The 15,403-nt window shown below is 40.0% G+C and overlaps 1 protein-coding gene across 1 annotated transcript in view; it reads right to left on the bottom strand.

Annotated features, from left to right (window-relative positions):
* Nucleotides 1-15,403, bottom strand: part of cntn3b (contactin 3b) — a 98,327-nt gene that overhangs the window by 6,088 nt on the left and 76,836 nt on the right. The window contains exons 13-20 of the mRNA XM_034695787.1: nt 12,524-12,699; nt 8,588-8,705; nt 6,465-6,623; nt 6,042-6,191; nt 3,405-3,475; nt 2,828-3,062; nt 2,231-2,340; nt 1,143-1,329 (exon numbers count right to left, since the gene is read on the bottom strand). Coding sequence (XP_034551678.1) covers nt 1,143-1,329; nt 2,231-2,340; nt 2,828-3,062; nt 3,405-3,475; nt 6,042-6,191; nt 6,465-6,623; nt 8,588-8,705; nt 12,524-12,699 — 1,206 coding nt within the window. The remainder of the gene's footprint in view (nt 1-1,142; nt 1,330-2,230; nt 2,341-2,827; nt 3,063-3,404; nt 3,476-6,041; nt 6,192-6,464; nt 6,624-8,587; nt 8,706-12,523; nt 12,700-15,403) is intronic.

Here is a 15,403-nt window from a genome sequence, read left to right as displayed (position 1 = left end):
CAGAGTTTTTCTGTTATTTTGAATGGACGGATAAAAAAAAAAAAAAGTAGCCTGCAGCCACCTGAAGGAATGTAGGGCAACAGCTGGCCTCATTGTTTTTACCTTGTGAAGTTATACTTTAATATGAATTTCATAAAAATAACGGAATACTTAATATTTTAGCACATCAGCTCCACATTGCCATAAGAATCAAGATTATGAAACTATGGCTGTGCACCCTTCTGTAGCTGTTGAGTATAACTTCACAAGATGATCCACGTTCCTAATTTCAGTGCAGGCAGCTTCTCTGCTGACATCGCCTACATCGAAATAAAAAAAGCCTTAGCATGACTTTTGACCCCGCCCCCCCCCATTACTTACTTTAACTCCTCCTGTCCCATTAAAGTTACTAACCATAGACCTTTCTGGTGTCCCTGAGCTCCCTTGTCTTGTTCCTCTGGATCTCTGCCGTAAACGACCTGCTGCTGTGGACATGCCAGACTCCAGCTGCTAAAACTACTACAATCCGTCTCAGCACTATCATCTCTCTCTCTCTTCATCTCCCTCTATCCCTCTCTCCAACACGCTCTCAGCAGATGTGTGTCTAACATGAGTCTGGTCCTTCTGGGGGTTTCTGCCTGTTACAGGAAGTTTGTCCTTGCCACTGTAACTTGCTAAATGCTGCAAAGTGCTCTGCTCATGGTAGATTAAGATGAACTGAGTTCTGTCTGTAATATGGGACTGGATCTTATCCAGTCTTGATGTTGGGTTGAGTATGGTCTAGACCTGCTCTGTTTGGAAAGAGTCTTCAGATATCGTTTGTTGGGATTTGACGCTATATAAATAAAGATTGATTGATTGATTGATAATCCTCGTAAATTTAAGACTTTATTCTTGAAATCTAGATTTGTTTAGTTCTTTGATACTGCTGTAATCCTCCATCGTACCGCATATTATAACTCCTAACATTGTCTCCATAGAGTTTGTAGTGACAAGCAGTGCACGGCCAGCATGTCTCTTACCATGGATCATGAGCACAACCAGCAAAGTCAAAGAAATGCCATGCTTAACATGCTATTAATACAAACTCATCTTAGAGAGGATGAAATACTTAATGCAGGAGAGCCATTGGAAAAGCAAGCTCCCCTGTGGGACAGACTCACGTGGTCTCTTTGTGGTGGTGTTGATCGGCACTGACTGTGGCCCGGGGCCAGCCGTGTTGAAAGCAGCCACAGAGAGGTAGTACACTGTGTTAGCTTTCAACCCTGTGATATTAACCAGTGTGTAGTTTCCTGTTATGCGCACTTTTCCAACAGTGTCAGGCTTTGTGTCATCTTCCCAGTAAACAACCTATTGGCAACAAAAAAGTAATAATCAATCAAACAATTAAACTCCAGTTATGCACTTAATTGGTGTTAAAATGTCATGATACAATATTAAATGCTTTACTTTAACAGAAAAAGAGGGAGGGGAGCTGTTACGGATCTTTTCTCAGGAGTGTGGATACAAAGACAATCTTAAATCTTAATTCTGCACGAGGAAACTGAATATTAAAAGTGAAGATCGACGAATCTTACTTTTAAAAAAATGCTTAAATTAAATGAACTCTTCTCCTGTAAACAGAATGTAATGTGTGAACTGCTTCAGATTATTAGCCTCCATGTAAAGGTTGGGTAAACTAATCCTTACATACGTAAACAGACTTATTCAATACTTGCTCAGGGTTATCTTTAATAGTTGTGTATATGGTATTTAGTGACATACGATTGAAGTTGATAGATAATTAAGCTGAAGCAAAGACTGCTCTCTCTAATAACCCTGCTTTTCCAACATCCATAATCATGGATTGAGTTCTACATACAATATCTGCAGTCCTTATGGATCCAAAGAGAGTGGCTTAAATCCAGTCTGGGATTGGGTTGGAGGAATGAGCTTTGTGCTCTACCACTCTGCTATGGCAACTGGGAACTTTACGCTGAGGGCCAGAGGTGACGGATTTTGAAAGAGCACCAGGACAGAAGAAACACAGCACAGCCCTCTTTGTATCTTGAAAGGATGGGGGATTTTTATTTTTCCTCTTGTGGGTTTTCTTGCTATCATGCCAACAGTGTTGAGTTCATATAAAATAAAACTAAGTACATGGAAAGATGTGGTCAGATGTGATGAGTACGACTGAGAGAAAAAGTTTGTAGCAGCAAGTAAGCAACAGGAATGAGATAAAAAAAATGTAAGAAAAAAAATCACAACATACCTCATATCCAAGCACTCTTTCAGGAACGGCAGGGAGAACTTCCCAGATCACTTCAATTTGTACTGCAGACACGCTTCTGGTCTTAACCCTCTTAGGAGCCACACTGGGGACTGCAGAAATAGAGCCCCAGAAACTCAGGCACACATGGAGCACCATCACACACACAGCAAAAAGAGGAAGGGCGCAGAATAAGACCTGTGGTTTGGATAAAAAGCTATTTCCCCTTCTCTCTTTTAATGGGATCTGTGACTGACATGAGGAAAGACTACCTGCCCCCCAAATTCAATTAACAGAATACCTCCCTGACAGAGCGGTGCAGTGCGTGTCTGCTAGGATTTCCTGTAATCTACCAGCACAACTAATATCAAGCTGACATTCCCAGCTTGAGAGGGAAGGGGAATAACAGCAATGGGAAACTGTATATAAAATATATTTTATCATTACTATTCAAAGTTGTAGTTGTGAGAAAAGAGATTACAGCTTATTAAAGCTACTCTGCTGCCAAGCTGTCAACTCCTGTCTGTATCTTTCTCAGCTAAATATACACAGTAGGGATAACAGTGAAGCGCTTCTACCTCGTTGGTTATCTGTATGTACCTTCCTCTGCAGAATACACAGTAGCAATAGAGCTGAAGGGCCCCTCCCCCCTGTTGTTGTACGCCCCCACTTTCACATCAAAAGGCGAGAAGGGAGGGATGGTGTCGTTGCGGAAGACATAACGTGCCACGCCAGGTGCGGAGTTAGCGGCTCGCGTCCACATGACCGTCCCCAAAGCCCTGAAGGCGATGATGTAGCCAAAGCCTTCTCCGTTCTGCAGTTCCTCAGGAACAGGCTGGGAGCAAAACACAAAACTATAGTGATATTAAAAGGCATACAGAGCAAGAAACAGGCAGGTCTGTCACTGCACGGTGTCCTCACAGCTCCTCTTTGCTGTTACCACTCAGAACACTCAGCAGATCGTCCTCCCTGGAATGGCTATGTAATTGTGGTGAAAGTGCAAAGTCTCCAGAGGAAGTGCTCTCTTCCTTGCATTTGGAAGGATAAAATGGCTCTTGGAGGCTGAGTCAGAGGAGAGGTGTCTCGCTCTAATGAGGGTCATAAAATGGCTCCATTTAATCTTGCTCTATTAAGCAAAACTATTACTTGGCACAGTAAAATGTGACAGATGACTTACCTCCCATGTTATCACCAATTCAGACTTTGTGCCGCCTCCACCTCCAACATCAGTGGGAGCTGTATCAGGAACTGAGAGGTAAGGCCCAGAGGGGAACAATTAGAACACAGTTTACTGGGCTTCACAACAGTTCTTAGCAATACTTGTAGACATATGACAAAGCCCTGTTTCATAACTCACACCTCCTTCACTCTGTGCAAACACAAACACTTCAGTCAGCAGTGTTTATTGTTACGTCTTATTATATTATTCCATTTAAAAACACAAAGCCAAGATCTGTTGTACTGTTGTACTGTTCCTATCCTACTCTGATTCTGCTACTTGTGTTCTGGCCAAACTGATGGTGTAGGTGGAGAAGTACTCATGCATGTCTATATAGTGTTCTTTGCTGAGTGGAGAAACACATTTAATGTGTCATATCTGCAGCAGCATTGATGTTTGATGCCCATTATCATCCAGAGGGCATTATTGTTGGTAACAGAGATTAACATTACTTCATTAGCAAATAAATAAAAGTATAGATAAATACAAACAACTGTGGAAAACTGCAATATGTGTTAGTGCTTCACTACTGAACCGAATAAACATTCTCACAGAGTTGCCAGGGCTACAGGCCTTGAAATGTAAAATGATGTAGTTTCTGTTTTGAACAATCCTATGGCTACTTACTCTGATGTTTCCCCACTCTGTTTGATGCATTCATTTTTCTTTGATTAATCAGATGCCAGATAAAAAGGAAGCAAAGAAGCAGCTCCTTGATAGAAAATATACTCACACACATTGAATAAGCTACCTTTGAACACAGGACATTGTTTAAAACCATCTCAGATCGACTCCAGACAGATTAAGACAAACTATCACTATCTGCTTTTGGATAAGCTCTACTCCATAGGTCTTTCCTGGCATGCGTTGCTTTGGTTTAATGCTTATCTGCACAACAGAAAGCAATGTGTTGTTTTAAGAAGGTGCAGATCTGATATTCAGACTCAACAGAGAGGGGTCCCTCAGGGTTCTACATTAGGTCCACTTCTCTTCTCTATTTTTATTAATGATCTCCCACTCATTTTTTCTAATACCAATATTCAATTATATGCTGATGATACAATAATATATACATCCAAGCCATCTATATCTCAAATACAACAGACCCTACAGTCTAATTTTGATATTTTGCAAACTTGGTTGCTGGCTAATAAATTAATACTTAATAAGAATAAAACGTATTCCATGCTCTTTGGAGTGCGTCAAAACCTCAAATCAAAAACAAAATCTCAATCATTGGTGCTTAAATGTAACGATGGCAGATATCTTGTAAATGTTAATACATTTAAATACCTAGGTGTGTGGTTAGACTCTGAACTGAATTACAAAACACATATTGAGAATATTATTAAAAAAGTAAATTATAGTATTGGTGTCCTGTATCGCTCTAGGCATTGCTTTACATTCAATGTTCGAAAAAGACTAGTTTCACAACTCATTTTACCCATTATCGACTATGCTGACATCATTTACAGAAATACAACAAAAAATAATCTTCATCCTCTCGATATTATTTTTAATAGACTCTGCAGATTTATTTTAGGTTGTTCTTTTTTCACACACCACTGCATATTGTTTGATAGTCTCGGGTGGTTCCCTCCAGAAAGACGACGACTTTTTCACTGGTATCAGTTTATTTTTAAATGTTTTCATTTGAACTATCCCGATTGTTTGAAATATTATTTAATACCTCTCACCTCAAGTTATTCATTAAGAAGTTCTGATCACTTTCTTTTGACAGTACCATTTGCAGCCAAGGAAGTTGGTAAAAAAGCTTTTATGTTTCAGGCTCCTTTCGACTGGAATAACTTACCTTTAAATATTCGTTCTATATCTTCTTTTCCCTTATTTAAAAATTATTTGTTTTCCCATTTCAAAACAAACTGTCTATGTTTTCAGTAAAGCTCTCACTGTTCCTCTATTTCCTTTACTTATTTTTTATTCTCCTATATATTTTTTTCTTCATTTTTTTTTTAAATTTTTTTTTTTTTTATGACGATTATTGTTACAATTTTTTCTTTGTTTGTTTCGTCAATGCTCCTTTAGTTTAGTTTATTGAATTGTATTCTATTCTGTCCTTGTCGATTGTACCTTGTTTAAGGTTGTACCAAGCCCTGTTTTGTTTTTTTTTTGGTTGTTGTTGTTGTTGTTGTTATTGTTGTTTCTGTCGTCAAGTTGGTCTATTGTCTGACTGTTCGTGTTTTTTTTTTTGTGTGTTTTTTGTTTGTTTGTTTCTTCTCTTCTGAAGGATTCATGTTTTGTTGTATATTTTGTATTGCACTGTTTTCTATTTGTTATTGTCTGTCTGGGACCCCCTCTAAAACGAGATGGTACATCTCAAGGGGTTTATCCCAATAAATAAAATTTCTTCACAAACATTTCCAGGCGCTTTCTTTGACAGAGATGTACTTTGGACTTCTCCAGAATCATAAAAGCTTTTGCATGTGCTCGGGCTCATATAGCCTACTGTAAGTACAATATAACGCAAGAATATAGCAGAAATCTCAGGAAAGGTCTATTCATGGTGCTTTAGAGATCTTTAGAGAAACATTGATATCTATGTGTGTGCCTGCTGAAGGGCTGAGTTTCACATACCAGCATCCTCTGTCCTGGTCTTGGCTGAGGCTGGGCTGGGCTCTCCAAGGCCAACAGTATTACGGGCCACCACCCTAAACTCATACTCCACCCAAGCATTCAGACCCACCACTGTTGCTGTCAGCGTGCTACCACTGATTTCTTCAGGCACTGCAAATCAGACATTGATTCATTTTAAATCAGTTGCACTACATTTCAGGCAATTTTACACAGAACAATGCCTGTTTCTTTTTTATTTAATTTAATTACTTATTTTATCTTATAAATTGTATTTAATTCCCCAAATTGTACAAATCTGGATTAACCTTGGATTTGCTAAACCAAAGTTCATTCATACCAATGAAGCATCAAGGACAGACATGGCTGGAATAACAAAATTCACATAATATCGCTGATAGATTCTTCAGGAGTGTTTCATGGTACCTGTGTCTACAGCCTGCCAGCCCACAGTGAAAGGCGTCTGTGCCTGAAGGATGTAGCCAGTGATGGGGCTGCCATTGTCCATTCCAGGAGTCCAGGATAGCTGTGCTGTGCTGTCTGTAATTTCTTCCACCGCTACTTTGTCAGGAGGGCCCGGCGGGCCTAAATCAATTAAACAATGAGAAAGGTTACACTATGGCGATTAGCATTTCCAAGATGTATCCCATTTTCAAAGTCATGAAGATCTTTCAGCTTGATTCAGATCAAGGCCGACGCTGCACTTTTAACTAAGGGCCATGTTTTCATGTCTCATGCTCTGCATGCAGGTACTTTTCTCTCACTTTGTCTCGATGAGCCGGCCTACACAGAGATAACTTGGACTTATCAGCAGTGGAAATAGACACCAGATTTATGAGGAAAGGAATTTGGGGCTACATGGGAGCAATCGATAATGAGAAGAAGAAGAGAAAGAAAAGGACTGCTACACGTTTTTTCTGTATCATGTTTGCTCCACTGCTCAGTTATTCAAATAGGATCCATGATATTTTGCTGATGTGTAAATGAGCCAATTCCATAAATTCTCTGTGGCTAACATTGCCCTCTCAAAGCACCTGGGACAGCTATAGAGTTTGTTAAGGTAATGAAAACCAATGAAAATCACCATAGCAGGCTAGGTTTAAACAGCATATATCATCAACATTATCCAGCTGGGCCAGAGGTCACATCATCTAGTGTGAATGTGTGATTTTTTAAAATTCAGCATCACATATATCAAGTTACCAGAAGCTGACATACCTCTAAATAAAGTAGGGTCCTTATCCCATGTTGCATTGGGCAATATAGTGCTATATCATTTTAAAGTACACTTATTGATGGATTCTTAAAGGTGACATATCATGCAAAATGGACTTTTTAATGGTTCTTTACCTGAAATATGTTTCCCTGGCATGTCTACAAACCCCCCGAGAATGAAAAAAATCCATTCTGCCCCTGTTTTGATTTCTCCACCTTTCTGTAAATGTGTGTGAAACGAGCCGTTTCAGACTTCCGTGTTTTTGTTACGTAACAACAATATCCGGTCTGTCACGGAGTCAGAGCTCGGAGCTTGTTCAGCCCATAGACTGTATAAAACAATCCTGAATCCCCCCTCCGTTTTTCATTACCTGCACAAATGTGTGCTAACAAGGAGCTTAGGAGGGAGGCATGCTAGTTGTAGGCTGTCTTAATAAACACAAAGGTCAATTTTACTCCCCACGTCTGCAGATTTGAAGATCTAGTGGATGATTTTTATTTATCATGGATAAGTGCTAGCGCTAGTTAGCATAGCCACATAGCTACATGTTCATAGCTGTAGCTGTAGCTGTGTACCAAGACACACATCGACATACTGACAAATAAAACAACAAGAAACACAGAATCTGTGACCAATCCTTCAGAAAGGTCCTGCTGCCTTTCTGGTAGAGGTCGGTTTTACTCCCCAGGCCTGCAGATTTGAAGATCTAGTGGATGATTTTTATTTATCATGGATAATTGCTAGCGCTAGTTAGCATAGCCACATAGCTACATGTTCGTAGCTGTGTACCAAGACACACGTCGACATACTGATAAATAAAACAACAAGAAACACTAAATCTGTGACCAATCCTTCAGAAAGGTCCTGCTACAGGCGCCTCTCCGTCAGGATCAGATTCTGGATCAGATTCAGAGGGTTGAAGTAACGTGATCTCTGAGCAGCCGTGTATATTCAGCCAACATGTAAACATTAGATCAACGTGCCGGAGAGCCGAGGCACATCCACTTCCTGAGGGGGCGTGGTCAGAGAGAAAACAGAGTGTTCTGAGGAGGACCGAAGAAGAGGGCTTTTCAGGCATGCCAAAATCTGATTTCAAAGTGTTTTTTTGAGCATAAACTTTAAAGACATGTTTTGGGGACCTCTTAGACCAATATATATTGATGAAAAAAGTGTGATATGTCACCTTTAAAGTCAAGTCTCTCAATAGCACAGAATCCCGGCAGCAGTTATCAAAGAACACTTTTTTTATTATAACATGCTGAGAAAGTAATCTTTACAATAATCATGCAAGAGAAAATAAAAGCACACTCGTGAAATCAGTTGGTTGTCCTACCTTTGACAACCAGGATTGCAGAGGTGGACAGGCTCTCCACATCAGTGTCAACAACACAGACATACTTCCCCCCATGGTGCAGCTGAATGTTCCGAATCATCAGATCCCCTGATACACTCTAGAAAAGAATAGTTCAGTTAAAAGGAGGTTTGATCAGAGATGCTGTGCACTGCTTTAAAATGTGGCTCTTGGTTGTTGTCCAGTTTACAACTCTTTGCACAATCCCATCATCTCCAGGCCACTGGCTTTTTTTTTTTTCTTCATTTCTTCAAACAGTAACAACACACATGGCAGATGTACACTGCACAAATATTGCTATTGGCTGCCCTTTAGATACTACCCAGCCAACCAGCAGCCCAACCCCTTTACACAAATACGCCCGCAATATGCAGCGCAAACAAAGATAGGCAAGTCAATTGGAAAAACATCCCTAATTATTCTGTAATTACATAAGCTTAAGCATGGTGTGCGTGTATCTGGCTGTGATTATAGTATGTTTTATTTGGCATACGATGACTGAGTTATATGTGAACGCTTCTATGAAATTAGTAAAAATGGAGGCTGTTTTTTCTATTTTATTTTGTCAATAAACTTCAGGACAACATCAAAAACAATAATGTCCTTGTCTCTCCCTCAGCCCTTAGCAATATCACTGGACAATCATTTATGGCTTATTTGTTTAGACCTTTCGACAGTGGATTAATACACATCAGTAACGGGACAGTGTGTGTGGAATTGAGTTTCCATTAACTGCAGTGCCCATGTCCATCATGTTGAGCTGGTTATCCGGTACAACAGTTTGGCCAACTTAGCTCTTTAAACAGTGTGTGCACCACAAAGTGTCACACTCTCTATTGTAAGGGGTAGATTTCTTCAGGTTTGGTATACAAAGACAACTACATAACAAACTTTCACACTGTACCAGTTTTGTCTGTCCCATTCAACAGTTAATACTTATGCAAGAATGATGATATGTAGTGAACTTTTAAAAGGAGCTTTTGAAGAACAGTTTGAAGCAACTTTAGTAGGATTAGTTTATTGCTGGTTTGATTTGTTGAACTATAGAATGTACACTACATTTAAAAGTTTGGACACACCTTCTCATTCAATGGTTTATTTATTTAAATTTTTTGTTGACATTACTGAAGACATCAAAACTATGAAATAATATGGTTTTGCAATAATATGGATTACAATAGAGGTTAAATAGGGCTATCCATTGTGCTAACCCTACCTCTGAACAACACAACTGATGGTCTCAAACTAGGGGTGCAACGGATCAAAAAACTCACGGTTCGGATCAGATCACGGTTTTGAGTCACGGATTGGATCATTTTTCAGATCAGCAAAAAAAATAAAATAAATACAAATACAACTTTGTCCCTCCATTTATTTTGTAAAACGCTTTTAAACTGCCCATAAAATAAAAACAAGATTCAACTCAAAATTTACTGCTTGTGCAAAGCACCCTATCTGTGGGCCCGGTCCTGCCTCATTCACTGCATTTCATGGCATGGCAAGTGAAGGAGCAGAGGAACTTCAAAAGTTTCACTCCATTCTTCTTTCAATCGCTGATTTTCACCGTCCACTTTTATTTGAGCTGCAAACTGTGAACACAACGTTTTCGTGCATTCTAGGGTCCTACAGCTGGTAAAGTGCCAATATGTGAACTGCTCCATAAACAAAAGTGAAAGTTAAAAATTTCACTCGCAGCAGTGGACTCTAAGTGACCCAGTAACAGCCTGTCTGCGTAATGTTGACATGGAGACAAGTCCCGGTAAACAAGCGGTGACTCGACCAAAACACAAAGTGAAGGAATAACAGTTCGGGGCCCACAAATAGGCGGCCGGATGCGGTCCGCGGGCCACGTATTGACGGCCTCTGGTCTAGTGGGTGCGCGACAGAGTTTCATAACGTGGCTCAAGCACATTCAGCCTTCACTGTATTTCACAGGGAAACCAAAATGCTCCAATACATGTGACTTAAGAGATGCAGGAGGTGTTTCAATTTCCTCTGCTCCTTCACTTGCCATGACTACCGCTGCTCTTGACGAGCGAGTGTGGATTGAACATGCGGTCATTAAGTGAACACGCGCAACTTTTTTCATCAACCGATCCGCGGACCACGTCCGTGCCGAACCGTGGAGAGGCATCCGTACGGATCACGGATCAACGATGATCCGTTGCACCGCTATCTCAAACACATTAAGAAGGCAAGTCATTCTACAAATGAACTCTTGACAAGTCTCATATTAATTAGAAACCATTCCAGGAGACCACTTCATGAAGCAGACTGAGAGAATATCAAGAGTGAGAAAAGCTGTCATGAAGGAAAAAAGGGGGCTACTTTACAGAATCTAAAATATAAAACATATTAATGTTCTTTCAAAGTTTTGATGTCTTCATTATTAACCTACAGTGTTTAAAATAATTAGAATGAGAAGGTGTTTCCAAACTTTTGACTGGCAGTGTATTTCCTTTTAAATGAAACAATTTATGCCTAAGTAAAAATAAATGTACCATTTATATCAACATAGGTCATTCGTATAATATCATTCCTTTCTCATTCTGATTGTTCATGCAATCCACCCTGTTAAAGTCACCTCTAGAAGCGGCCTGCCACATAGCTTGTCAGCGAGTGAAAAGTGTACTGCAAGTCACCTGAGGGGCAAGCAAGGTAAAACTCACCGCAGTCAGAGCAGATTTCATTACCCCTCGCGGCTAATTATCATAGCGTCAACTCCACAGCAACTGGGACAAAGCAGAGCCGAGCAGAGTGCCACCTGTATGCTGCTACAGGCTAAAGAGATCACTTCTCCTGCTGTCTTTTCTCTTTTCCCTCTTTTCAGTTTCTCTCATTCCTCCCAACAGTTTTTTTTGTGCATAGCCTTGCCATGTTTGATTCTCTTTCCAATGTCAGCCACCACCTGGTCGACCTAAGTGCTTGCCATCGTGAGCGAGGCATCCTGCTTGGCAAGAATGATGTGATGAGCAGATTTGCTTTAATTATGTTAATTAATTCATTAGAAGCTGTTGAGCAGCGTGCTGGTAATCTCTCCGGACAGGGGAAACAGGTTCTATGAAAACTATATCTCATTATATGCCTACGCACAGTTCAATGTCATTGGTAATTGCCATTTGCGTTCATGGAGTTGGACATTTTTGTCCACATCACTGTAAGGACATTAAGATATGATATCAGCCTTTAACATGACAATGACGAAGATCAGGCAACTGACTGTGGAGGATAAACGGCATAATAAAATAAAGACATTGTTCAGTTGGTATTACCATTCATCAAATGGAACACATTTATAATCATTCCAAAAGAGGAAGCATTTCAAATGAAAATATCCTGGTGCCAGGACTGTACTTGGTGAATGCTAGTTGGGTTATTACCTCATTATTTTTGGGGCATTCATATCAGAAAAGGTAAAGATATTCAAATGTATGCAAGTGTAAAGGTATTCAATTAATGTCCTCCCTAGAAGCAAGGGAAATTAGAGCTCAGAAGATGAAAAATATGAATACTTTATAAAGTGATTATCTTCTGTTTGACTGAAATTATATTTCACCAATACATCTTCAAAACTGCAACACAGGGCGACTCATACAGAAGCCAATTCAAAAGGTATGGCTCCTTGCATCGACTTGATAGTGACAGTCACTGCAGCTTTAACTGCGTATGAAAGAAAGAGTGTAAGAGTTCAATTCTTTATATTTGTGTTTATTTTGATCTCTTTGAAATTTCATCCTCTGCTGGCCACTTGGACACGTCTAAATGAACCAGTTTTAACACATATCCCTGCGTGGGTATCTTTGGTGTCTAAAGAAGCCCTCATCAGGGCAGTGAACCATACCCTTGTTCATCACAGTGTGGCCCAGTTAATCCTACACAGCCAGAAAGTAGTTGAGTTAAATGCTTGAGATGACTCACCCCGCCCACTCTTTCAAAATGGTCGCTGTCTCGCTGGAAGTCTACGAGCTGTCCGTTGAATGCCCATGAGAAAGACACATCTAGAGCTGGATCACAAGCAATCTGGCAGGGTAACACGATGCTCTCGCCAACAATAATCTCCATGTTAGTGGGCCTCATGGTGATTCTGGTGGGCTCTGGCCAGACAACAGAGGACAACATAGCATGTTAATTTCTCTGCAACAAAGACCTTGAACACTGCTGTGATGCTATAACCTCCAGTGACAGCTGAATCTAGTTGCCATCACCAGTTAATATGTATACTCATTTTAATTAGCACTTAACTCCAACCCTTTCCATTAGCGGCACTTAATAATATCTTAAGTTCATACTATGTGTTCCTTGATCAAACTGAAAGATAATGTTTGAAATAGTATTCCAGGGATGGAAGCATATCCTCATTGGTTACTGTAGAGGAAAGATCACAGTTATCAAAGTCTCTGACATTAACTGGTTTACAGCACACATCCACATACACAATACACAATACACATTTAAATACACATCTGAGCGGATGAAAATCGTATGTGGAGTACCTCAGGGATTCATTCTGGGGCCTCTGCTATTCAACATCTACATGCTCCCCTTAGGTCAGATAATAAGAAACAACCAAATAAAATACCATAGCTATGCAGATGACACACACATTTACATCACCATATCACCAGGGGATTATAGTCCCATACAAACACTGAGTAAATGCATTGAACAAATCAATGACTGGACGAGCCAGAACTTTCTTCAGTTAAACAAAGAAAAAACTGAAATGATTGTTTTTGGAGCCAAGGAAGAAAGGTTAAAGGTTACTGCTCAGCTCCCATGTGCAATGATGAAATGTTCAAACCAAGCCAGAAACCTTGGTGTAGTCATAGACTCAGACCTTAATTTCAGCAGCCACATTAAGACAATTACAAAGTCAGCCTACTATCACCTTAAGAAAATATCAAGGATTAAAGGACTTATGTCTCAGCAGGATGCAGAAAAACTGGTCCATGCATTTGTCTTTAGCAGACTAGACTACTGTAACGGTGTCTTTACAGGACTCCCTAAAAAGTCCATCAGACGGCTGCAGCTCATACAGAATGCTGCTGCTCGAGTCCTAACAAGGACCAAAAAAGTAGACCACATTACTCCAGTTCTTAGATCCCTACACTGGCTTCCTGTCTGTCAGAGAATAGACTTTAAAATCCTGCTGATGGTTTATAAAGCACTGAATGGTTTAGGCCCAAAATACATTGCTGATCTGCTACTACTTTATGAACCACCTGGACCTCTGAGGTCATCAGGTACTGGTCTGCTTTCAGTCCCAAGAGTCAGAAGGAAACAAGGTGAAGCAGTGTTTAGTCATTATGCACCACATATCTGGAACACACTCCCTCAAAGCTGTAGGTCTGCTCCAAATCTCACCTCTTTTAAATCAAAGATTAAGACTTTTTTATTTGCCACTGCCTTCCTATCTTAGCTCATTTTAACTCACTTTAAATTAAAATTGTAATGTAATTTTTAATATATTTCTAATTTTCCTTTTCTTTTCTGTTTTATCATTTTAATTGTGTTCTTTTATGCCTGTCTGAATGTCTCCAATGCTTTTAATGTTTTACTGTAAAGCACATTGAGTTGCCCTCGTGTATGAAATGCACTATACAAATAAAGCTGCCTTGCCTTGCCTTGCCTTACAGTTAGTGTTTGAGAAGAGTGGAGGTAATGTGAAAACCTGACCGAAAACTGGATGAGGTACAGAGCGCTGTTGCTCTCTTCACAACAATTTTGTATGATTTCCACCATATTTGTATTACTAAAACTTTTGCTGTTAATGCCACATTTGCTACAAAACTTGTAAAGAAAAAAAAATATTGTCAAGCCAAAAATAGCTGATAGATAGTTTACCTTTACATACTGAAAACTTAAAGCTTTCAATTTGTAGGCAAATGTCTATGGCAGCTTTTTAACCATGACAAGACGCAGCTTGTTAAGGGTTCATATTTCTTTATGTCCCAAGAAGGTATCTTGAAAGTAACACGGGACTTCCACCAGATCCATGTCCGGTCCGTCGCCGATCGGCTGAGATCCGGCTCCAGGACCGCCGGACAGCTGGAGTCATGTGACAGAGGTTTCCCACTGTAATCACTAAATCAAGGATTCTCCTCCCCCTCTCCTCATCCATGTTGTCTTTCTGGTCCTCTGAAAACCTCTGACCTGTTGACTCCAGGCCTGGCTTCGCTCATCATGACAGTTTGTTGTTGTAGTTAAGTGAAACACAATCTGGTGATAACACAGAGTTTTATTCTGAAACTTAACCGCCGGATCAGAGACGCAGCCTGAACGCAACGGAGCGGATCAAGTGGAAGTTAACACATTGACTAGAGTAGAAATTTATCAGATCCAGTGCCGTGACAGATCGGAGATGGACCGGACATGGATTTAGTGGAATTTGGCTGTTAGAGTGGTTTTAGATTGGTATGCTTTCACCTGTGTCTTTTTAGCATTGATAGAGTGCTAATTAAAATGGAAAGGGTTAGGATAAAGGACAATAGGACCTGAATGTCTGCATGTACAACATAAATTACCACCAGGGGCCACCAAGCCCAGTTTTGCAAAAGGATAGGGAACAGGAGAACACATTTAGCCTTACTCCAACGTTAATGACAATTCTTCAATTTGCATATCATTATGTGTTGGAATCCACTGTCTGTCAAAATCAAGGACCAGTCAGCCCTCTTTTTTCTGCCTTTCCCTTTAAAGCTATTTGCTCATTTTATCTCAGAAGAAAATATGCTTGTTAATATATATTTAAGGACCTTGAGCTGCCTCCTACTAATTAAAATTTCATTCAGTTTGAAA

Source organism: Notolabrus celidotus, chromosome 1 (assembly GCF_009762535.1).
Source record: "Notolabrus celidotus isolate fNotCel1 chromosome 1, fNotCel1.pri, whole genome shotgun sequence".
NCBI lineage: Eukaryota > Metazoa > Chordata > Actinopteri > Labriformes > Labridae > Notolabrus > Notolabrus celidotus.
The sequence above is the reverse complement of the archived record's forward strand: the minus strand, read 5'-3'. Positions and strand labels throughout refer to the sequence as shown.